The 24,251-nt window shown below is 42.5% G+C and overlaps 1 protein-coding gene across 1 annotated transcript in view; it reads left to right on the plus strand.

Moving 5' to 3' along the window:
• The first annotated feature begins 9,959 nt into the window (after window positions 1-9,959).
• LOC127429807 (schwannomin-interacting protein 1-like) overlaps window positions 9,960-24,251 on the plus strand; it is a 214,710-nt gene continuing 200,418 nt past the window's right edge. The window contains exon 1 of the mRNA XM_051679044.1: window positions 9,960-10,022. Within this exon, the coding sequence (XP_051535004.1) occupies window positions 9,975-10,022 (48 nt within the window). The 5' untranslated portion in view covers window positions 9,960-9,974. The remainder of the gene's footprint in view (window positions 10,023-24,251) is intronic.

Here is a 24,251-nt window from a genome sequence, read left to right on the forward strand (position 1 = left end):
GTTGCGGTCGCGGCTTTCCTTCATCGGAGGCAATTTGGGGACTCCAATGGGCGCGGCCACGCCGGGTAAATCCCCACGGACCTCCCGTTCCCCAGCACGCTCATTTGCCCCTGTCAAGTTCCGAGGTGAGACCAGCTCGCCTCATGGCCAGCTTAACATCTCCTTCGGGGCTTGTGGGATGAGTCCTCGATCGCTGCATCGGAGAGCGCACTGGCGATGTCGGATGCCGAGGACTCGACTGGGCTGCCACCTTCGAGTGTGCCCGCCCAGTCTGGGTCAGACGCAGAGCTGACTGACATGCTTGCCCGGGCCACCGCGAGTGTCGGGATGGATTGGAACCCTCCACCCACCCCTGAGCCCTCGTGGCTAGATGATTGGTTCCTGGGTTCAGGGCGCCGCTCACAGCCGCGCCCCCTCCCCCTGGTCCCTTTCTTCCCGGAAGTGCACGACGAGCTGACAAGGTCATGGAGGGCACCTTTTTCTGCCCAAACCTGACTTCCCAGTTCGTCCGCTCTCACTACCCTCGATGGTGGGGCGGCCCATGGGCACGCGGAGATCCCTCAGGTGGATAAGGCAGTTGCGGTGCATCTCTGCCCGCAAAGCGCTGCCACCTGGCAGGATCATCAGGCGCTCCCCTCCAGGGCCTGTAGGACTACGTCATCTCTGCCGACTAAAGCCTACAGTGCCGCAGGGCAGGCCACCTCCGCCCTGCATGCCATGACCCTCCTGCAAGTACACCAGGCCAAGGCTCTGAAAGAGCTGCACGTGGGTAGTCCTGATCCTGTTGTGATGCAGAAGCTGCGCTCGGCGACCGACCTGATGATGAAGGTCATGGCGCGAGCATTCGGGCAGGCGATGTCCACCTTGGTGGTCCAGGAGCGCCACCTGTGGCTGAATCTGGTCGAGATGAAGGACGCTGACAATGCTCGCTTTCTCAACGCTCCCATCTCCCAGATCGGCCTATTCGGCAAAAACGTCGAGGACTTTGCCCAGCAGTTCTCGGCAGTGAAGAAGCAGACTGAGATACAGCACATCTTGCCCCGGCATGGCTCAAGATCTCACATGGTCCTGAGACCCCGGCCAGGCTATGTGCCCAAGGTTCCCACGACCCCCTTCAGGGATCAGGTGGTGAGCCTGCAAGTGCTGCCCCGGGAGGAGGCAGACCCATCCCTGTCATTGCTGTGTCTGGTGCGTGCTTTGCACATCTACTTGGATCACACGCAGAGCTTTAGACGCTCTGAGCAGCTCTTTGTCTGCTTCGGCAGACAGCAGAAAGGGAACACTGTCTCCAAACAGAGGCTTTCCACTGGCTAGTGGATGCCATCGCTCTGGCATACCAAGCCCAGGCCATGCCCGCCCCTTTGGGAATATGAGCACACTCTACAAGGAGTCTGGCATCCTCATGGGCACTGGCCAATGGCGCCTCTCTAGCAGACATCTGCAGGGCAGTGATTTGGGCAATACCCAATACCTTTGCAAGATTTTACAATCTCTGGATTGAGCCGGTTTTGTCCCATGTTTTGTCAGGTACGAACAGGTAAGTTTGGTAATACAGAACAGCTGGCCGGTTGTATTGCTTGCGTATAGCACCTTTCCCCCTCCGTGAGGTGAAGACGTGCACTTCTTCTCCCATGCGAGTCACGAACCGTGAATCCTGGATGTCCTTCCTCCCTAGCCCTGTGGCTCACGAATTCGGCAGAGGAATTCTCAGCCGGACCCACTATGGGTACTAATATGCCCTGTACTGGGATAGGTGCTCCACAGGTGCCGGTTACTCCAGTAACCCCTGTGATGTATTTTCCGTGGTACGGTCTTCCTGTCAGCAGACCCACATCTCCCTTGGGCAGAGCCCTCTCTGCCCCGGCCACTGTGTTTGTAGAGCTGCTCCACTTCCAGGCAGGACCTACCACTGCACCTCTTCCATGTGCGGCTGGTGAGCCCACGTGATGTATTGCCACGTTACCTCCCCTCCGGGCAGGATGTGGTCTCTGCGGAGTCTTTTCCCCCTGAAAGAATAGGAAAGGAAAAGAACACCTTCCCCGGCACATGTAATAGCGTTAGATGGCTCCAGCCGAATCTAATACTCTGTGGAGAGAAAACATAGAGAGAAAAGGCAGCGACTGGTGCGAACTGCTCCCACACTAGTTACATCGCTTCCCCCCCTCTGGGATCTGGGGAACTACATGATGACTTGTGGGGCATTGGGGGAGGTTATGTGCGGACTGATGCACCTGCTATTACGCACGCAGCAGCTTGCTTGCACCTGCATCGGCAGTTCACGTAACACGGTCCAGCTGTTGTGCCGTTTTCTATAGGGACCCCTAGTGTCACTACATCGACACAACGTCAAGTGAGTGACAGAAGGGGAACGTCTCGGTTACTGTTGTAACCTCCGTTCCCTGATGGAGGGAACGAGACATTGTGTCCCTCTTGCCACAACACGGAACTATCTGCTGAAATGGCCGGGACCTTGTCTCGGCTCCTCAGCACAAAACCTGAATGAGTGGTTGCGAGCCAGCTCCTTTAATACCCGTATGTCCGGGGGAGTGGCATGCAAATTCCACTCGCCAATTCTCATTGGCCTTTTCTCAAAGATTAGAGGTGTTTGGGGCTCCCAAGGGCGACCCCTAGTGTCACTACATCGACACAACATCTCGTTCCCTCCATCAGGAAACGGAGGTTACAACAGTAACCAAGACTTTATCGGTAATGTAATATTATCAGTAATTATCAGTAATGTATTATTATCAGTATTTATTAGTATTGCATTATTATCTGTAATTATCAGTATTGCATTATTATCTGTAGTTATCGGTAATTTATTATTATCAGAAATTATCAGTATTGCATTATTATCAGTAATTATCAGTATTGCAATATTATCTGTAATTATCAGTATTAAATTATTATCTGTAGTTATCGGTAATGTATTATTATCAGTAATTATCAGTATTGCATTATTATCTGTAGTTATCAGTAATGTATTATTATCAGTAATTATCAGTATTGCATTATTATCAGTAATTATCAGGATTAAATTATTATCTGTAGTTATCGGTAATGTATTATCAGTAATTATCAGTATTGCATAATTATCTGTAATCATCAGTAATGTAATATTATCAGTAATTATCAGTATTTAATTATTATCAGTAATTATCAGTATTGAATTATTATCTGTAGTTATCGGTAATGCATTATTATCAGTAATTATCAGTACTGAATTATTATCTGTAGTTATCAGTAATGTATTATTATCTGTAATTCCCTATCTGTCACTCACTCGACGTTGTGTCGATGTACTGACACTAGGGATCACTCTTATCTTGATAAAAGGCCAATGAAAATTGGCGAGTGGTATTTGCATGCCACTCCCCCGGAGATACGGGTATAAAAGGAGCTGGTATGCAACCACTCGTTCAGATTTTCTCTTCGGAGCCGAACAGTCATGCTCACTGAGCTGAATTCATTCACCTCTGCTGGATGTGATGGCTCATTTCAGAAGCTTCTCCCTACTCTGCACTGGTGCACTGCAGAGAATGCCCCTGGGCGCTCTGGCAGAATAAGAGTATATTTCTCTAAAAGAGTATATTTCTCTAAAAGAGTGGCACACACAGAACGTCTTTTTAAAGACGCTTTTTTTAAAGATGCCTTTCCTTTGTGTGTTATTCCTGGTTGCACTCATTATCTCTTGCCTTCTGACGGTCACGATCACTGTCTTGCGTGTCTGGGCACTCCTCACACGGAGACAGCATTCGTGAATGGGTCATGTACTCATTGAGAGAACATGTCCATGGCAACAATGCGGTCACGGCTTATCTTCGTAAGAAAGCAAGCCACCCCAGAGGCTCCCCGCCTCAGTCCTTCTACCCACGGGTATGAGGCCAGCGCGGCTAGCACTGGGGGTGATTTGGGGACCCCAATGGGACCGCCTCCGCCGGATATCCCCCCGTGGGCCTCCCATTCCCCAGCACGCTCGTCTGCCCCAATCGGGCTTCCGGATGTGTCTGCTGGCTCATCTCACGGCGAGTTCGACCTCTTATTCGGAGCCCGCGTAAGTGATGATCTCTCGTGCGCAGCATCGGAGAGCGGGCTCATCCAGTCGGACGTGGAAGCCTCAGCAGGGCTCCTCCCTTCGGGTGCGGTCGCCCGATCACAGGCTGACGCGGAGATAGCGACATGCTTTCCCAGGCAGCCGTGAGCGTCAGGCTAGAGTGGAACCCTCCGCTCTCCCCTGAACCCTCGTGGCTCGATGATTGGTTCCTGGGCTCGCGGCGCTGCTCAAAGCCATGCCCGGCCCCCGTTCCTTTCTTCCCGGAAGAGCATGAAGAGCTGACAAGGTCGTGGAAGGCACTTTTTACTGCCCAGTCCCGATCTCTCAGCTTCCCCGCCCTCACTACCCTCGATGGTGGGGCGGCCAAGGGCTATTTGGCAATCCCCCCGGTGGATAAAGGCGCACCTATGCCCGCAGAGCGCCGCCACCTGGCGCGGGTGCCCAAAGCTCCCATCCAAGGCCTGTAGGTTCACGTCGTCTCTGATGGCCAAGGCCTACAGTGCTGCTGGACAAGCCGCCTCCACCCTGCACATCATGGCTCTCCTGCAAGTCTGACAAGGCACTAAAGGAACTGCACAATGGTAGTTGCACCCCGGGATTGATGCAGGAACTGCGCTCGGCGATCGACCTCACTCTCCGAGCGGCGAAGGTCATGGCGGTCCAGGAGCGCCACCTTTGGCTCAACCTGGTCGAGATGGGTGAGGCCGACAAGACACAGTTCCTTGCTGCCCCCATCTCCCTGGCTGGCCTATTCTGCGACACCGTCGAGGACTTTGCCCAGCAGTTCTCGATGGTGAAGCAGCAGACGGAGGCTATCCGGCATATCCTGCCCCGGCACAGCTCAAGATCCCACACCCCGTCTGCTCGTCGCCAAGGGTGTCCCCCTGCGGTGACTGCACCGGCTCTGCTGCAGCCCGCCCCTTCGGCTCAGCCCCAGCGTGGAGCCCACCGCAGGAAGCAGAAGCCACCTGTCTCACGGCCGCCAAGAACCCATGAAAGGCTTCAAAGCGTCCCTAAGTTGGGCGACCCAGGGACGACGAAACCCGCTGCTCTGGAGCTGGTATGCAGACCACTCCATCCCCCGGTCGAGGGCCGGGAGGAGAATCTTTTTCTTACCTTTGCATTTAATTGCGCCGCATGCCCAAGTGGCTGCAGTACCCAAGAGTTCAGCAAGAGCGGTTTCCTTGCTCCCTGGGTCACATATCCGGTGTGCACGGCCGTCATCATGACCACCGTCCACCACTCTATCTGGCAGGTTTGGCACTCCAGCGGCAGTCTTCCCACCCCTGAGCACCCAGCTGTTGTACAAATCTGCCCCCGATGTGACAGTCTCCACAGGTCATGAGGACAGGCCTCTTCCTATTCTTTTCAAGGCTTTTCCAGGGGTGGTCACAAGGAGCCAGGTAAGTACTTCGATGTCCCTGAACTCAGCACGGCCACGACACGGTGTGGCACCTCGAGCTCTGCCCCGCCGCGAGGCTCCACCCGCCGATATGTCTGATGAGATTGTCCCTTTGGTCCCCCTCGCGCGGAGCTTGGATGCGTGGCTTGCGCTTTCCAATCTGTCGCGATGGCTGGTCCGGACCGTCTGACTCGGCTACGCGATTCAGTTCACCAGGCATCCGCCCAGGTTCAGCGGTATCCACTTCACCTTGGTGAAGGACGAAAATGCTGCTACCTTGCGAGCGGAGATCGCCACCCTTCTTTGGAAGGGTGCGATAGAACCTGTCCCTGCGGCCGAGATGAAGAAGGGATTTTACAGCCCCTACTTCATCGTACTGAAAAAAGGCGGTGGGTTGCGGCCAATCTTGGACCTGCGAGTACTGAACCAGGCTTTACACAGACTCCCGTTCAAGATGCTGATGCAAAAACGCATTCTGGCGAGCATCCGGCATCAAGATTGGTTCGAGGCGGTAGACCTGAAGGACGCGTACTTCCACGTCTCGATTCTACCTCGACACAGACCCTTCCTGTGGTTTGCATTCGAGGGTCAGGCGTATCAGTACAAGGTCCTCCCTTTCGGCCTGTCCTTGTCCCCTCGCGTCTTCACAAAGGTCGCAGAGGCAGCCCTTGCCCCGTTAAGGGAAGTCTGCATTCGTATTCTCAACTATCTCGACGATTGGCTAATCCTAGCTCACTCTTGGGACATGTTGTGTGCACACAGAGACTTGGTGCTCTCACACCTCAGCCGATTAGGGCTTCGGGTCAACTGGGAAAAGATCAAACTCCTCCCAGTTCAGAGCATCTCTTTCCTCAGTTTGGAGTTGAACTCAGTCTCTTTGACAGCGCACCTCACGAACGAGCACGCACAGTCGGTGCTGACCTGTTTGAAGGCGTTCAAACAGAAAACAGCGGTTCCACTGAAACTCTTTCAGAGGCTCCTGGGGCATATGGCATCCTCAGCGGTGGCCACCCCGCTCGGGTTGATGCATATGAGACCGCTTCAGTACTGGCTTTAGACTCGATTCCCGAGATGGGCATAGCGCTGCAGGACACATCGCGTGGTCATCACGCCGGTCTGTCACCGTCTTTTCAGCCCTTGGACCAACCTCTCATTTCTACGGGCAGGTGTTCCCCTAAAGCAGGTCTCCAGGCGCGTCATGGTCATGACAGACGCCTCCAAAACGGGCTGGGGCGCTGTTTGCAATAGGCATGCAGCCGCTGGCTTATGGACGGGCCCACGACTGCATTAGCACGTCAACTGCCTCAAGTTGTTGCAATTCTGCTCACCCTGCAGAGGTTCCAGCCATTGATCCAGGGCAAGCACGTGTTAGTTCGGTCAAACAACATGGCAACGGTAGCATATGTCAACCGCCAAGGTGGTCTGTGCTCTCGTTGTATGTCACAACTCGCCTGCCGTCTCCTCCTCTGGAGTCAGCAGCACTTCAAGTCGCTGCGAGCCACTCACATCCCGGGTGAACACTACAGCAGACACGCTGTCACGGCAGGTTACCCTCAGGGAAGAGTGGAGACTCCACCCTCAGGTGGTCCTGCTGATTTGGAGTCGATTCAGACAGGCACAGATAGACCTGTTCGCCTCCCAAGAATCCTCCCACTGTCCGCTCTGGTATGCCCTGACCGTGGGACCCCTTGGCATAGACGTGCTGGCACACAGCTGGCCTCCTGGCCTATGCAAATATGTGTTCCTTCAGTGAGCCTACTTGCACAGACTCTGTGCAAGGTCAGAGAGGACGAGGAGCAGGTCATCCTGGTAGCACCCTACTGGCCCACCCAGACGTGGTTCTCGTACCTCACGCTCCTCATGACAGCCCCCCTGGCGAATTCCCTTGAGGAAGGACCTTCTTTCTCAGGGACGGGGCACCATTTGGCACCCGCGACCAGACCTCTGGAATCTCCATGTCTGGCCCCTGGACGGGACGTGGAAGACCTAAGCGGTCTACCACCCGCGGTGGTAGACACAATCACTCAGGCTAGGGCCCCCTCTACGAGGCGCCTGTATGCCTTTAAGTGGTGTCTGTTCGCTAAGTGGATCGGTGCTTTCCTTCCTGCAGGAGAGGTTGGAAGGGCGGCTGTTCCCTTCCACCTTGAAGATGTACGTTGCTGCTATAGCAGCACACCACGACACAGTGGACGGTAAGTCCCTAGTGACCTGATCATCAGGTTCCTGAGAGGCACCAGGAGGCTGAATCCCTCCAGACCTTGCCTCGTTCCCTCATTGGACCTCTCTGTAGTTCTTCAGAGTCTACAGAGAGCCTCCTTTGAGCCTTTGCAGTCAGCTGAGCTTAAGGCACTCTCTTTGAAGATTGCCCTCCTGACTGCGCTCACTTCCATCAAGAGGGTAGGAGACCTGCAAGCGTTCTCTGTCAGCGAAACGTGCCTGGAGTTCAGTCCGGGCTATTCTCATGTGATACTGGGACCCCGACCAGGCTATATGCCCAAGGTTCCCACGACCCCTTTTAGGGACCAGGTGGTGAACCTGCGAGCACTGCCCCAGGAGGAGGCAGACCTGGCCCTGTCGTTGCTGTGTCCGGTGCATGCTTTATGCATCTATTTGGATCGCACGCAGAGCATTAGGATCTCTGAGCAGCTCTTTGTCTGCTTTGGTGCACAGCGGAAAGGAAGCGCTGTCTCCAAGCAGAGGATCACCCACTGGCTCATTAATGCTATAGCTATGGCATATCACGCCCAGGATGTGCCAACCCTTGTAGGGCTAGGAGCCCATTCTACCAGGGGTATAGCGGCCTCCTGGGACCTGGCCAGAGGTGCCTCTCTAACAGACATTTGCGGAGCAGTGGGCTGGGCAACACCCAACACCTTTGCAAGGTTCTACAACCTCTGGGTGGAACCGGTTTCGTCCCAGGTAGTGGCACGCAATACAAGCGGATAAGCCCGGGATAGCCGGCCAGGTGTATCACTTGCACATAGCGCCTTTCACCTCCTCTGAGCTGAAGACGTGCACCATTAATTCCCAGTAGTGTTCACAAACTATGTTTCCTGGTTGACTTCCTCTGAGCCATGTGGCAGTCGAGTTTTCGGAGAGACTCGCTGCTGGCCCAGTACACATGCTAACTAAGAGCCCTGTTCTGGGGTAGGTGCTCCGCATGTGGCGGTTCCCTGTAAGGTAACCCCATGCGATGTATATCTTCCGCTAATTTGTTTCCCTGATGGCAAACTGCGTCTTCCTTGGGCAGAGCCCCCTCCTGCCACAACGCTGAACTAACCGCTGAAATGGCTGGACCTTGTCTCGGCTCCTCAGCATAAAACCTGAATGAGTGGTTGCATACCAGCTCCTTTTATACCCATATGTCCGGGGGAGTGGCATGCAAATACCACTCGCCAATTTTCATTGGCCTTTTATCAAAGACCAGAGGTGTCTCGGGCTCCCAAGAGTGACCCCTAGTGTCACTACATCGACACAACGTCTCGTTCCCTCCATCAGGGAATGGAGGTTACGCAAGTAACCATGACGTTATCAGTATTGCATTATTATTAGTAATTATCAGTATTGTAATATTATCAGTAATTATCAGTAATGAAATATTATCAGTAATTATCAGTATTTAATTATTATCTGTAGTTATCAGTATTGAATCATTATCTGTAGTTATCGGTAATGTATTATTATCAGTAATTATCAGTATTGCATTATTATCTGTAGTTATCAGTAATGTACTATTATCAATAATTATCAGTATTAAATTATTATCTGTAGTTATCAGTAATGTATTATTATCAGTAATTATCAGTATTGCATTATTATCAGTAATTATCAGTATTGCATTATTATCAGTAATTACCAATATTGCATTATTTTGAGTAATTATCAGTATTGCATTATTATCAGTATTGTATGCATTATTATCAGCAATTATCAGTATTGTATTATTATTATTATTAATTATAAGGATTACATTATTATCAGTAATTATCAGTATTGCATTATTATCTGTAATTATCAGTATTGTATTATTATTATTAATTATAAGGATTTCATTATCATCAGTAATTATCAGTATTGTATTATTATTATTAATTACAAGGATTGCATTATTATTTGTAATTATCAGTATTGTATTATTATTAATAATTATAAGGATTGGATTATTATCAGTAATTATCAGTATTGTATTATTATTATTAATGATAAGGATTGCATTATTATCAGTAATTATCAGTATTGTATTGTTATTATTATTAATGATAAGGATTGCATTATTACCTGTAGTTATATGTGTGTTGCATTGTAAGTATTATTTTTTTAAATCACATTTTTAACATTATTTAATTGTTCTCAGTAATTAGTCAGTGTTGTTTTGTTATTAGTAACTCATTTAAATGACTCATTATTGTTCATGTTGGTGAATTGTTCAGCATTCAGCATGACTGGCGAGACTTCCTGCACTCACAGGATATTCTGGAGAAGAGAAGCCCCTCCCCTCCCTCGTTCTCTTCTGAAAATATGAGCTCTTCAATCAGCATGAACACCCTATCAGACGGCAGCACTCCTGTAAGCCCCGCCCTCTTTTCCTCTTCTGTCTGTTCGATTATTGGCTGGTTTTGTAAATACAGGGGTTATGGACACTGCAGTGGAGGTACATTGGTTTTAGCTGCTGTATGATTGTGTGACTCTAGTAAGAGTGGAATGAGGAGAGTTTGGAAGTTTAGGCTTTCCTTTGTTTTGCTTTTAATGGTTTTGTCATTTTAATGTCTTTGAAGGAATGTTCTGTCTGTTTCTATCATGGCAGATTCTAATGTGTCTGGAACTAAGTACTGTGTCTACCTAAAGATTTTTCATACATTTTGTCCATACTTATTCATATGAATTTATGCCACACCGGTGATGATGATTCTTTGACACTTAATGAAAGATTTATTAACAGTGCAATCTAAAGGTGGAGCTGGTTAATAATACACTGCCATATGTTTCATATTCTTACACAATTACTTTCAAAGCACTTCCACTTTTCACAGTTAAAAGAATTTAGAATAATGTGCAGGGCACAAATAAAAGACAACACCAAAGTGTAGGATATGGCGTCAGGATGCCTGAAGCTCACACTGACACTCCTTCAGGTTAAGTGTTTATATGTTGATGTCACAGGGACAGTAGTAACTGTGTCATTTATTTAGTATTCTTAAGGAAAGCAGCTATCAACTGTGAAAGCTGTGTGTTTATAGCTGTTAATGCAGGAGAGGGTTTTGGAAAATACTAGAACTGAATGCTAATGTGCAGAGCCGAGCTGCACATTGTTGCGTTTTGTTTTTATTGAACTTTATTGTCCAACCTGTTCTCGCAGAATCACGTTACTATACCCACATTTTGCAAAATGATTTTTACACGTCTTGTTGTATGTATCGCAGCAGTTTCCTGGTGAAATAAACACTACAGGAGCTACAACAACAATGACTTTTATTCACTTTCACACAAATCACGAGTAAAACAGCAGATTATCAGTTCATAAACACTTACTTTTCACCTTTTCTCACAAAAACACTTTAACTGTAGAGCATGACTCATTTTAACATTTGCAATACATAATCAAGAGCATTTACAAGCTTGTTCAACTGTGATCAAATTGCGCGGTAGCTCGACTGTTAGAGCGTCAATGTGGAAATGCTTTTCTTGTATTACTCGATGATGTCATAGTTCACTAAATATGTATGTAATGTCATGATGATTCCACTAGAGCTCACTGTAGTCACATAACAGCCTCCTCCATATTTCTCTTTTGATTATACTTGTATGTAATAATGTGTTTATTAAAAGAGAAGAGATAAAAGCACCTCTGCCTCTCTCTTTGTCTGCGGTCGACTCTCTCAAGTCTTTTAATTTCATGTCATTCTCATGAAATATTTAGTGCTTATAGACTATGTCAGAAGAAGGCTGCAGGTTTCTCTCTCTCTCTTGTTTTTATCAGTCCTTGACCACAGGGTATCTGCCGACAGACATCAATATTGATCGGATGTGCCACTGATCAGTGATGACTGCTGATATTAGCGGGTGATTGATATCAGTATGATCGGCTCGATTTGTTACAGCTGTGAGTGATTCACAGCCGCTGGGAATAAAACAGCGATTACTGATTCATCACACGTCCTTCACTGGTGGACGAAGAGCAGGAGAGACTCGTGTCCTCTGGCATCACTGATCATTTATTATCTGACAGTGTGATTATTTGACATCGCATACCTAGTTGTGATGTTGACAACATTATCATGGGTGTGGTCACCACAGAAATACACAGAAACAGTCTAGACAGGATGGATATTAAAGAGAAAATTCTGTCATCATTTACTTAGAATAATTTTGTTCCAAAACTGTATGACTTTCTTCTGTGGGACAAAAAACTAGATGTTTAGCAGAATGATCATGCTGCCCTTTTCCAAACAATAAAAAGTGGACCATAAATTTTATGGTCAAACTCAAAAAAAGAAAAAGCGGGGGCCTGGAATCACGAGTTCGAATCCAGGGTGTGCTGAGTGACTCCAGCCAGGTCTCCTAAGCAACCAAATTGGCCCGGTTGCTAGGGAGGGTAGAGTCACATGGGGTAACCTCCTTGTGGTCGCTATAATGTGGTTCTTGCTCTAGGTGTGGCGCGTGGTGAGTTGTGCGTGGATGCCGCAGAGAATAGTGTGAAGCTTCCACACTCAACAAGCCACGTGATAAGATGCGCGGATTGACGGTCTCAAACGTGGAGGCAACTGAGATTCGTCCTCCGCCACCCGGATTGAGGTGAGTCACTACACCACGAGGACCTAGAGCGCATTGGGAACTGGGCATTCCAAATTGGGGAGAAAAGCGGAGGAAAAAAAAACTCCCTGCAATGTTCTAAGAACATTAGTCTATGGTTAATAAAACCTACAAATAAACATTAGAGAACATTATGTATTGGTTCTTCTTAGGTTGTCACACTAAAACCTCCCAGCAATATTCTGAGAATGTTAGTTTATGGTTACAAAAAATTAAACGTTTAGAGAACATTCCTTAAACATTAAAAAATAACCAAATGGGAACCATATGCTAATGTAAGAGGAATGTTCTGTGATTGCTGGGGTGGAAGGGAAGATTATCAGTGATAACGACTTAAATTTCATTTCGTTCCTTACACAAAGCCATTATATGAATTTGGAAGACTGAAATATGGAATTGAATGTACTATGGTGCTGTATGTCTCTCTCTCACAGCTTTGTTTTCATTCATGTGAAATATAGCATCTGCATTGCCTAAGGTCCATAGCATAATATTTCAGTATCAAATTAGTATTTTTAAAAGGAGAGAGTTGGTCAGAGTATAAATGCGTGCGTGAAAAAGAATATAAATTATGCAACCACATTACTCACTGTCAGAATTAATTCACCCTTCTCTGTGAATTAATGTGAATTTATGCAAATCACATCATTTCACGTTATTATTTGACACATTTTAGTTACTCGTGCACTTTTTTATGTATTCATTTATGGTGGTCAATATGTTTGATTGAAGAAAAGTCCTCTCCATTATCATGATCACAATGTAATGTAATGGTGACATCATCACTGTGACTGTCATGATCCGTTTCTGTCTGCCCTTTGGTCCCTGTCTGTTTTCTGTTTGTGTGTGTTTGTCGTGTGTATGTGTAATTGTCTGTGTTTCTGTTAGCCATGTGCTTCCCTGTCCCCTCATCATCATTACCCTCATCACTCTCCCTCATTAAGTCTGTGTCATGTTAATTGCCTTCACCTATCCTCATGTGCTTTTCCTCTATATATTGTACTCTCTTCCCTCTTGCATTTCTCAGATCATTTTGTGAGTTTAGTTAGTAATCAGTCTGTTCCTGTTTTGATTTTGTTTTCTCTCCCCCGTGAGAGTTTTGTATTACCTGTTCTGTTTTCAGTTGTTTAGTAAAATACATTTTATTTTTAACTCATTCCTGCATCTGGGTCCTCATTCCTGAATCATTTTGTGACAGTGACATCATCATTATCATAATTCAAATGTTCAAACAGATGGAGCATCTGATTCTTTCTGCTAATAATCCATTAACATGTCTCATGAAATTCTCTCTCTCTCTTTCTCACTCTCTCTCTCTCTCTCTCTCTCTCTCTCTCTCTCTCTCTCTCGTTCTTGTACTTTGGGTGTGACCCGACCAAAAACATTTGCATTTCAATGCTTGTGCCAACTTGATTGTCTTTAATTCAGACTATCATCTCTCAATATCTCCATCAGTTCAGTGTAAATTTCATTAGATGAGTATGTTTTAGGGAAAACAATTGGAAAACCAGCCTGGACGGAGGCAAAAATGCGTTCTGTGTGAACGGCCCATATTAGTGTATATTAAGCAGTAAGGCACTTGAGGTCATCATATTGTGAATATGATTATGGTTAAAAAGTGTAGACACAACACACAGTGGAGTGAGTATGATCATAGTATAATATAACCTCAATTGCCTTATTACTGCTTTATAAAGTACATAATAATGGTAATAGTGTGACATCCCACTGTTTGATCTAGTCTCTGTCATGTAAACTGTGGTTAATAATCAGTCTGTATGTGTGCTGTGCAGTGATATACACAGAAGCTTGTGAACAGCTGATTCACATCATAGCTGCTACTTGAGTGAGTATTAGTTCTAGTCCTTGACTCATGCATGTACTGATACTAATTTTACACTTTCACAGTGGACAAGTAATCAAATTAAAATAGTGAAATGTCCTAGTGTGATTATTAAACTGTAAAATGATGCAATTTATTTAAATAAATATACAGTCTGCATGTGCTGCATGCTTCAAAGTGAATGTGTGAAGCCGCTCATACGCTGAAAACACCACATTTTATGAGCATCACTTGCTGTGATTGTTGTAGTAGATGACAGAAGAGAGCGCTCATTCACTGTGAAGTGTGCAGCGCCTGCAGACTATTTATTTATATAATTAAATTGCAGCATTTTGCTCTTTAATAATCACACTGGGCCATATAACCAACGTATTAACAGGAGATGTGAAACTACCGTCAAAAACACCAACTGGAATAAGCCTTCACGTCAAAATAAAAGCTTGATTAAAAAATAAAAGCTAGAATAAAAGAAGCAAAAAAAAAAAAAAAATCAATGGCAGCAATACAACAACAACAGCAAAATAACATTCAAAATAAAAGCTTGACGTGTAAAGAAAATGTAGCGACAAAAAATATTTACTGTAATTATTATTATTATTTTATATTTAAGCAATATCTCATCAGTGTCTTCATTCATAAAGTGATGTTCTGTTGTGCACAAAAAGAAGACCAATGTTGTGTTTTAGATTCTGCTGTGAGGATCGTTACGGAAGCACTTCATTTAATTAAAAAAAATGCAATGGTTTGTTAAAAGTAATTGTTTTATTGTCATTTGATTCAAGTTTTATTTATTCATTTGATTAGACACTATTTTGATGATGACATTTATTAAGCTTTAAAACATGGAACTGAAAACAGAATTTGGGGGGAAAAACTGAATTTAGGAAAAAATGAAACTGATTTCATAGGGGCTTACTTAAACTTGAAGCAATGTTCACTTAATTGAGAAACTCTTCACGGAAACATGCAATTGTTTTAATGTATTATTTACATTGATACTGTATATTTATCTTTTATTTGATTAGTTAGGAACAATACAGTATTTTGAAATAAAAGTTTTTTTAAAAGTAATTAGAAATAAATTACTTCTTATTTATTGTAAGTCTTAGGTCTGTTTAAAATGTTTCCAAACCCTGAAACTTTGTTTATTTCATTTTGAGTCCTAGATTTCCAGTGTGGTCTCAGACTTCTGGAGCGCTCTGTATGTGTATAGATGTGTAGGTGAGAGTTTGAGAGAGAATGCATCAGATGTATTTGTATGAAGTGTCTGACACACTCTCATTAGTGTTAGCAGACTCTCTCTCATCTCCGTATTCTCTCAAAGTCTCTTCCTGATTTTCTGAAATCTACAGTTCATGAACTTTACTTCAACTCTCAGTAGTTGCTATTCAAAGGAAGCTGGAGGTTGTACTATATGACATCTCGACTTGTTTTCTACGCCTTTTCAAAAGTATGATTATCGTCAGCATAGATGTTACCATAGAACTGCAGCGATATGTGTAATAAACCACGTAATATCATTTTGCAGAAATGTTGCCAAGTTCATGTAATTGTCATGAGATCTGGCTGCAGAATAATGACCATTAGCTACAGTACAATTAGTTAAAGGATGTTGGTGGAATGCCGCTGCTTCATGCTGGTTAATTTTATGTTTATTCTAACACAGTCTCAAGACAACTTGTGATAATTTGTACATGATGATGAATTTGTAAGAAACCATACGACTTGACTCAAACGAAAAATTGTAACCTTTATTCCCATGAAGTCCAACCAATCAACAAGCAGAATTTTAAATTGATGCAATATAGGTATGATATTTTTAGTATCCAACACTTTTAAGAAAGGATAGTCTGTAAACACATTTGGTTACTTATTTAATTTAATTTATTTATTTATGTAATACAGATGACTGATGACAGTGTGTCAATGACCTGAGATACGCTTCCCTTGTCCCATTCCAAACCCTGATACGTGCTTTCATCTGTGGTACACAAAAGTTATTTTCCTGTTAAAGTCATGGTTAGGTACTTCAGTCTTCATCATATATCAGTTATATTTCAGCAGTATGCTGTGAAGCCTGTCTTTCAGCAAGGCTCAGCTATAGCTGCTGCACATACATCAGAAGTCGTGATGTGTTCTGCCCGTCATTTAACTACCGACAGCTCAACTCAAGTTAGATGTTGGCTACTACACTCAGCCATGCTATATGCATGTACGGTTAAATGTACGGTTAAATGTTAGTCTTTTAGAATAATACAACGTAAAAAATTAAATGGTAAAGTCTAAATCTATAATATGCTATAAACCAATAATTAATATGTATTACAGATAGCTATTTTATCCTCTTACATTCGTTGCTCATGCTTCTCATCTTCTCCGGGTGGGAAATACGGCACTCTGAAGCAGCACTTTAAATTAAGCAGCAAGGCAACCAATTGATTTTGACCAATCACAATGATTCCATTCACAACACGAGAGGTAAAGTCAGGACTGGATCACATTTGTGGATTCTATTTTAAACTACCAGAGCTAAAAATGCAGGTTAATGAAGCTGAAATATCGGAGAAAAGTAGTATTGCCGGGCAATACTGGCAATACTGGTGGCGGCGGCCATGCGTACAGTAGATATACAGTCATTTCTTAGCTGTAATGTAAGGATTTACTGTACTTAAAATAAGCTGATACTTAAATCACTGACATATGTTATTAGAATGAAAAAAAAATAGTATCATGGTTTATAATCTGCAACATTAAAACCAAAGGAATATTGCAAATAAACAACATATATTATTAAGGACATTGTCAGCATTGTCAAATCAACATTGTGCAGTTGAACAAATGAAATAACGTGTGTGTGTGTGTGTGTGTGTGTGTTTGTGTGTGTGTCTGTGCGTGTGTGAGTGTGTGTGTGTGTGTGTGTGTGTGTGTGTCTGTGCCTGTGTCTGTGCATGTGTGTGTGTGTGTGTGTGTCTGTGTGTGTGTGTGTGTGTGTGTGTGTGTGTGAGAGAGAGAGAGAGAGAGAGAGTGTGTGTATGGGCAGGTTTAAGTGGTTTACGAGGACTTTTTTTTAGGTTATAAACTGGTAATTACAAGGGTATTATGCTATAAATGTGGTTTATGAGGACATTTCTAGTGTCCACATAATTCAAATCACTTAAAAAACATACTAAATGATGTTTTATTGAAAATGTAAAAATGCAGAAAGTTTTTTGTGAGGGTTAGGTTTAAGGGTAGGGTTAGGGTTAGGAGATAGAATCTATAGTTCATACAGTATAAAAATCATTATGTCTATGGAGAGTCCTCATAATGATAGCTGCACCAACAAGTGTGTGTGTGAGTGTGTGTGTGTGTGTGTGTGTGTGTGTGTGTGTGTGTGTGTGAGAGAGAGAGTGTGTGTGTGTGTGTGTGTGTGTGTGTGTGTGTGTGTGTGTGTGTGTGTGTGTGTGTGTGTGTGTGTGAGAGAGAGAGTGTGTGTGTGTGTGTGTGTGTGTGTGTGTGTGTGTGTGTGTGTGTGTGTGTGTGTGTGTGTGTGTGTGTGTGTGCTAAACATCTCCAAAAGATCAGATTTACAAACACACTAAATCATAAAGATCTAAAAGACATCTGATTAATGTCTTATTGACATCCGAAAGGAAATGTCTTATAGACGTATTGCAGATGAAACAAACACACCATATAGACGTCACGGGTGATGTACGTGTGCTAGTTTCAGGGAATGCACATCTCTTTTTGCTGTGAAATCTTTGGTGATTTTAATAAAGTAAAAGTAAAAAATATTGTTACTGATATTTCAAAATGAGTATTTGATTAATTGAAACAGCTTTTCTTGTTGACATGACTATATTTTTTTACCAGTGCCACATGATCAAGTAGGAGAAGGTGTGGGCAGATGTTAAGCATGTAAAAAAAGGAATTGTTAAGCAGTAGCCTCTTTTTATGCTACCCGTTATACTCGGGAGAGTGAAGTTATGAAGAAACTCTCCATTAAAATGATCTTCTCATCCATTGTGAATATTCAGGGGGAAATTCATTAAGAATAATTTGCACCATGTAAAAGCACTGTTTATTTGCATGTGCTGGTTTAGTGGCCCATTCCCTAAAAAAAGTGAAATGCGCCTACAAAATCATTGCTGAACACAATTTGCACGGCACAATTCTGATCTCATCAGCCAGTTCTGAGTTGTTGGAATTTGGCTGTGCAAAGGTAAATGTGACTGAGCCTTGAGTATGGGCAGTGAGCCTCTGCTGGCAGATGCTGTAACAACACCAAGCATCTTCCTCATTGACGCACATTCAAAAGTAGCCATGTATTCTGATAAAATAACATTTTTGCAAGCACCATATAAATCACAAATATTTTATTACATTACAGAAGTTGTTTTCCCATTGCCCGATTTTTTGGAGCACTCTTAAAAGCGTGAAATTGACTAATAATTAATATTTAATCTACTGTATTAATTAGAGCTGTCAATCAATAATTGTTTTTAATCAAATTCATTTTGTGACATGCCGATTAATTAGTTGAAAATTAACAGCATTCAGTATATCTATGTTTGCTGACAAAGGCCCTCAAATAAAGATATTTCAATATTAAAAAAAAACAAAAAAAAAAAAACAATTGAAATAAATCTAAATTTATATAAAATATTCAGATATTTAGATCAGTGGCGGCTGGTGCCCAAATTTTCAGGTGGGGCTCTGAGCCAATGCTCGCGCGGGAAAAAATGTGCATGCACACGTTTTTTTTGTTATGGAGGCAGATGGATTTACCAATAAATCCAAGTCCAGATGTAAATTGTGTTTTACACTTTTATTATTTATATTATTTAATGCCAATATTAAACCAATTACAATTTTACAAACGCGTGTGTGTCACTTATCTTTGATCAAATGTGCCTATTCTTATCCACCTCTTCATCTGTGGCCTTCGTCCAGTTGTGTAGCTATGTTGACTCTGCCAAGGATTGCTAGCTTGACACTATTGTCCATATGTGCTCTTGTAGACTCATGTTTCTTCGTCCTCTCTGATAAATGTTTTAGATCCCTTAATCCTAAAACATTCCATGTTCCATCTGTCCCCATCGTTTTAAAAAGTAAACATGGAAAGCAAAATAAGGCATTTGCATGACTACATCCAGCTAGCCAAGTCTTTCTGCTGTACCAAGTATGGGACGGGAGAAGCATCGTGTGTACGTTTTGCTCTTTTCGCTAGCCTGTTGTTTGATGTTGATGTCAGGTTGATCTGGGCCAAGCTCTTTTAGCCGTAGTTTCTCCACCAAATTTCTCCTCTCAAATGGATTTTGCTGAAGAGATCTTATTGAATTTGGGGGCAGACTAGTCAGCTGAGATCCTGCTCCTGTGTCCGCGTTCATCATTGCTATAGTATTACAATCTATTGGCAGAGACTGTCAGTCATCCATTGAGACAATGGTGAGAGGGAACATGAACATGACTATGTCAAGAGTCCCAACCACCACCGACTGCGCATGTTTGGGGCGCTTCTCTCAGCACCCCTCAGGCCATAATATCGAGGCCGCTGATTGGCTAAATTTCTTTTGCACATGTGAATATCTTGTGTCAGCATTGGTTGGCACTGCTCCACCGAGGGGGCGCTGGAAAAAGCGCCCCAAGCATGCGCAGTCGGTGGTGGTCGGGACTCTCGACGAGAGAAGGGATGAAAAGGAAGCTAATTTTCCCCCACATAATGATTTATATTTTATATATTACATGTTATTATGCATTTTAAACACACACATACTTAAAATAAGTTTTAAAAAATTACTTAAAAAATGTTTATTTAAAAAAAAAAAAAAAAACACTTTCCACCAGGTGTGGCGGTGCCCCAGCGCCCCCTATGGACCAGCCGCCACTGATTTAGATTGAAATACTTGCATTGTTGTGGCAGACAAAAAACCCATTGATTTGACAATACAAAAAGAGGATTTAGAAGTCAATATATTTTTGGTTTGTATCCCATGTCATTGTACATAAGCCTACAGTTGAAAGCAATCCATTTTGCAGTTGATCAATTTGTCCTGTTCTCATAGGATGCCTTCTTGCATTTCGTCTGTGCTATTTTTTATTTTCGATTTATGTATACATGCGTCAGACAGATGCTTTTGAAGTGTCTCACTGTTTTTCAGCATGATAAATGCTGTGTTTTTTAGGATGCTGAGTCAAGTTAAAAGTAGTTTGAAATTTGCATCTGAAGATCCCTGTATTCTGTTGTGTTTCGTCCAGCTGTTAAGAATGTGTCCTGTGTGAATGCCTTTCATTCTGTGGCTGTGCTGCTCGAGAGGTTTGTTGAGACGTGCTGACTGCCCCCTGCTGACACGCCTCATAAAACCATGTTACACGATACATCATGCTTGAATATCTGTGATGGTATGAAAATAGCAATTTTATTACTGAATTTACGAACAGGTAGGGGACATGATTAATTGTGTGGTATCTTTTTTTTTTTTTTTTACTTTTTTTTTGTTTATATAATTAATCACACTAAATGTATTAAATCGACATCCCTACTATTAATTATTTAAAGGAATATTTCAGGTTCAGTACAAGTTAAACTCAGTCAACAGCATTTGTGTCATAATATTGATTATCACAAAAATCAATTCTGACTCGTTCCTCCTTTTCTTTAATAAAGCACATATCTGTTCCAGTGAGACACTTACAATGGAAGTCAATGGGGTCAATTTCTGGATGGTTTAAAGACAGAAATGTGACGATTATAATTTTATAAAAGCACTTACATTAATTCTTCTGTTAAACTCATGTATTATTTGAGCTGTAAAGTTGTTTAAATTATTACAGTTATTTTAGGGTTTGTTGACATTACATCATCATGGTAATGAAGTTGTAAAATTGTCTATAACTTTCCACAGATGCGGTTAGTAAGAGATTTAATCACAGTAAAATCATGTTAACACACATATTGTTCATGTCTTGTGTCTATACTTTTGAAACAGTGAGTATTTTAATGTTTACAGATTGACCCCATTGACTTCCATTGTAAGTGTCTCACTGGAACACACATTTCTGCTTTTTTTTAAGAAAAGGAGTTGAAAACTCCTTAAAAAGTACAGTTAAAAAAAGTACTTAAATATTGATCTTTTTAGCACCAAAATGATTGTTTCACTTTACAAGACAATTTAACTGCTGGAGTCATATAGATGATGTTTATACTGACTGTCTGTGATTTCTGGAGGTTCAAAAGAGAAATCTCCATGCACTTGCATTTTAAGGACCTTCTGAGCTGATATATTTATCTATTTGTCTTCAAATGTGTTCTGCTGAAGAAAGAAAGTCAAACACATCTGGGATATCATGAGGGTGAGTAAATGATGAGAGAATTTTCATTTGGGGGGGAATTAGGTACAAACTTCAAAGTGCCATCCATGTTTTGTTTTTGATTTTTGTTAAGATGTAGAGTTATTATGTTTTTTAAGATTTCTTGTACAAATTTCAACAGAGGAGCATTTAAAAGAGTTTTTGTAGCGAGCTCCGTTGAGTTTTCTATGATTTTATGTGCAACGTGTGCATCTGATTTATGCAATGTGACTGAGATGTGTTTATACATAATTAATGATTTATACTGATTTATTGTGTTAAACAGTGTTGCTTGAACAATATTGACAAGATGTGATCACCTGACAGTGAAATTTATTGTATTTACAATCGTCAGATTGATTTTTTTATTGAGAAAATATTTGGGGAAAGTGATGGCGAGCCTGTCCATCACGAACTCCACACCCAAGATGGCGTCTTGAAAAAGGCCGACTGCTTCAAGCATCACAACATCAACTGAATGACATCCATTGTATTCAAACGAAGGAATACAGATAAGCTTTTTTGGGGGATTTCCATTTCCTTTTCCTTTGTTTCAGCGACCCGGATAAAAGGAAAAGACTTTTCCCATAAAAGGACCATTTGTTTCATTCTTCAATTACACAAAGACAGTTGAGGGAGAAAACTTTATTTGTTTTTTATTTTATTTTATTTTATTTTATTGCCAATGTCCAAACTAAAATTTTGATGTTTTTCCACATTTTCAAATTTAACTGAGGCGTATGTTCAGTTGTGAAATATATGCCAACTGTTTCATACTATACAACCTCTCTTATATGGTCAATTCTACTGCACCACGAACCTAGAGAAATTGATGTATAGTAACTTATTCCATTCTAGAGGATAGGTGCTACAACATTATACCACAATGCTGTCGATTGAGCTTAACTTGTATTGAACCTGAAATATTCCTTTAACATTTTCCCCTTTCTGCTGACTTCATACATGCATCATAAACACTTATCTGGATAAACAACATCACAAAGCCATTTTGTATTCATTTCCAAATGTAGTTCTCATAAAAAGTTCTTTGAGGCAATAGAATCGCATTGGGGTTCAAGTGACATCAGATTCTGTGGAGGAACTGAATTGGGCTCCATTACACTCTCATTCCAGAAGCACTGCATCAGCAGCCTTTCAGTGAGAGACAGACCACTAGACGTCTGCTTTCTGTCTCTCTCTCCATCTGTCTTTGCATCATTTGTCAGTTTTATGTCAGTCACTGTTTTTCCCCAGTATTCCCTCGCTCCCAGATTTCTTCTTCTTTTTTATTCTCCTGAACAGTTTTTCTTTCTCTCATTGTTTTTGTGTTTGTCTGCCTCTAAATGATGGAAACGACTCATTAATACTTGAACACACATGTAATACCTAACCATGCACATAAACTGTCCAAGGGAACCGCTTTCCTCTGCTCTCTCTCATAACGTCTGAGTGCAATAAAAGCCTCCTTAATTGCATACAGAAGAATGTCAGCTCCTGTATGATTTACAGTAAAACAGAAGATGGCCCTCACATCTAAACCTCACATCACATCTAGAGAGTTTCATATTCTTGTAGTGAAGTGATTTATGGCCACAATATTGTAATCTGAACAAGTCATCATTTATCATTTATATGTTGTTTACAACATCAAGAACTTGTTTATCCAGTGATCAACTATAAAACTTGTGGAAAGTCCTTGTGAAAAGTTTTATCACAACATTCAACACTGTTTACAAGCACAATGTTTATTCAACTTGTAGCTAACTAATCACAGCATGAAACATTTATCAAGATGTCTGTTGAATCAAATAAATTAATTCTGAACATGAAGACAAATTCAAAGCACAGAGCACTGAGATACTCTGGAAGTACATTGAATATGTAAGTTTAATATCACTCCACATGATCTCCAAGTGGCTTTTGCCAAGAACTGAACCCTGCATACAGCTTCATATAGTCAAGATTTGACAAATGTTGTCAGTCCAGATTATTTCATCTCATTCTGTCTTTACTAAGAAACATGCACAGATGAACTTGCTGACACACTGAAATTGGCAATAACCAGCAAGCGTCCTTGACTTTGGTTTTCTTTCATGCTTTGATGCAAAATACATTTGACATGTTTCTAATGGTCAAGAGCTTAATTGCAGGATATCAGACTGAGCAGTCAGTTCTTATTTGTCAACATAATTCAAAGATCCAAATACTGCATTGCATTAAAGCAATAGTTCACCCAAAAAAATTGCAATTCTCTCATCATTTACTCACCCTTATGGCGTCTTAAACTCGTATGACTTTCTTTCTTCCGTGGAACACAAACAAAAATATTTTTATGGACAAATGCATTTATATCCATACAATGCAAGTCAATGAGGTCCAAAATTTCAAGCTCTAAAAAGGACATAAAGGCAGCATTAAGATAATCCATACGACTCCAGTGGTTAACTCCATGTTTTCTAAAGTGATATTTCATTTAATATTTCAGTATAGTAAGATCAATTGAAAGGAACAAGACCAAGTGTGCATAGATGTGATTCTGTACCAAGTCGATACTAAAATAAAAAAGATTGGTAGTACCGACTCAATTCATCTGACTGACAGATTCAAATGCTGACAAGCTTATTTGAGTGCATGTTCTGTTACTCTTTTTACACTGAAATGGACAATTAATCCAATTAAAGTAGTGATATGTCCTAGTGTGATTATTAAACTGCAAAATGATGCAATTTATTTAAATAAATATACAATCTGCATGTGCTGCATGCTTCAAAGTGAATGTGTGAAGCCGCTCATACGCTGAAAACACCACA

Source organism: Myxocyprinus asiaticus, chromosome 39 (assembly GCF_019703515.2).
Source record: "Myxocyprinus asiaticus isolate MX2 ecotype Aquarium Trade chromosome 39, UBuf_Myxa_2, whole genome shotgun sequence".
Lineage (NCBI taxonomy): Eukaryota > Metazoa > Chordata > Actinopteri > Cypriniformes > Catostomidae > Myxocyprinus > Myxocyprinus asiaticus.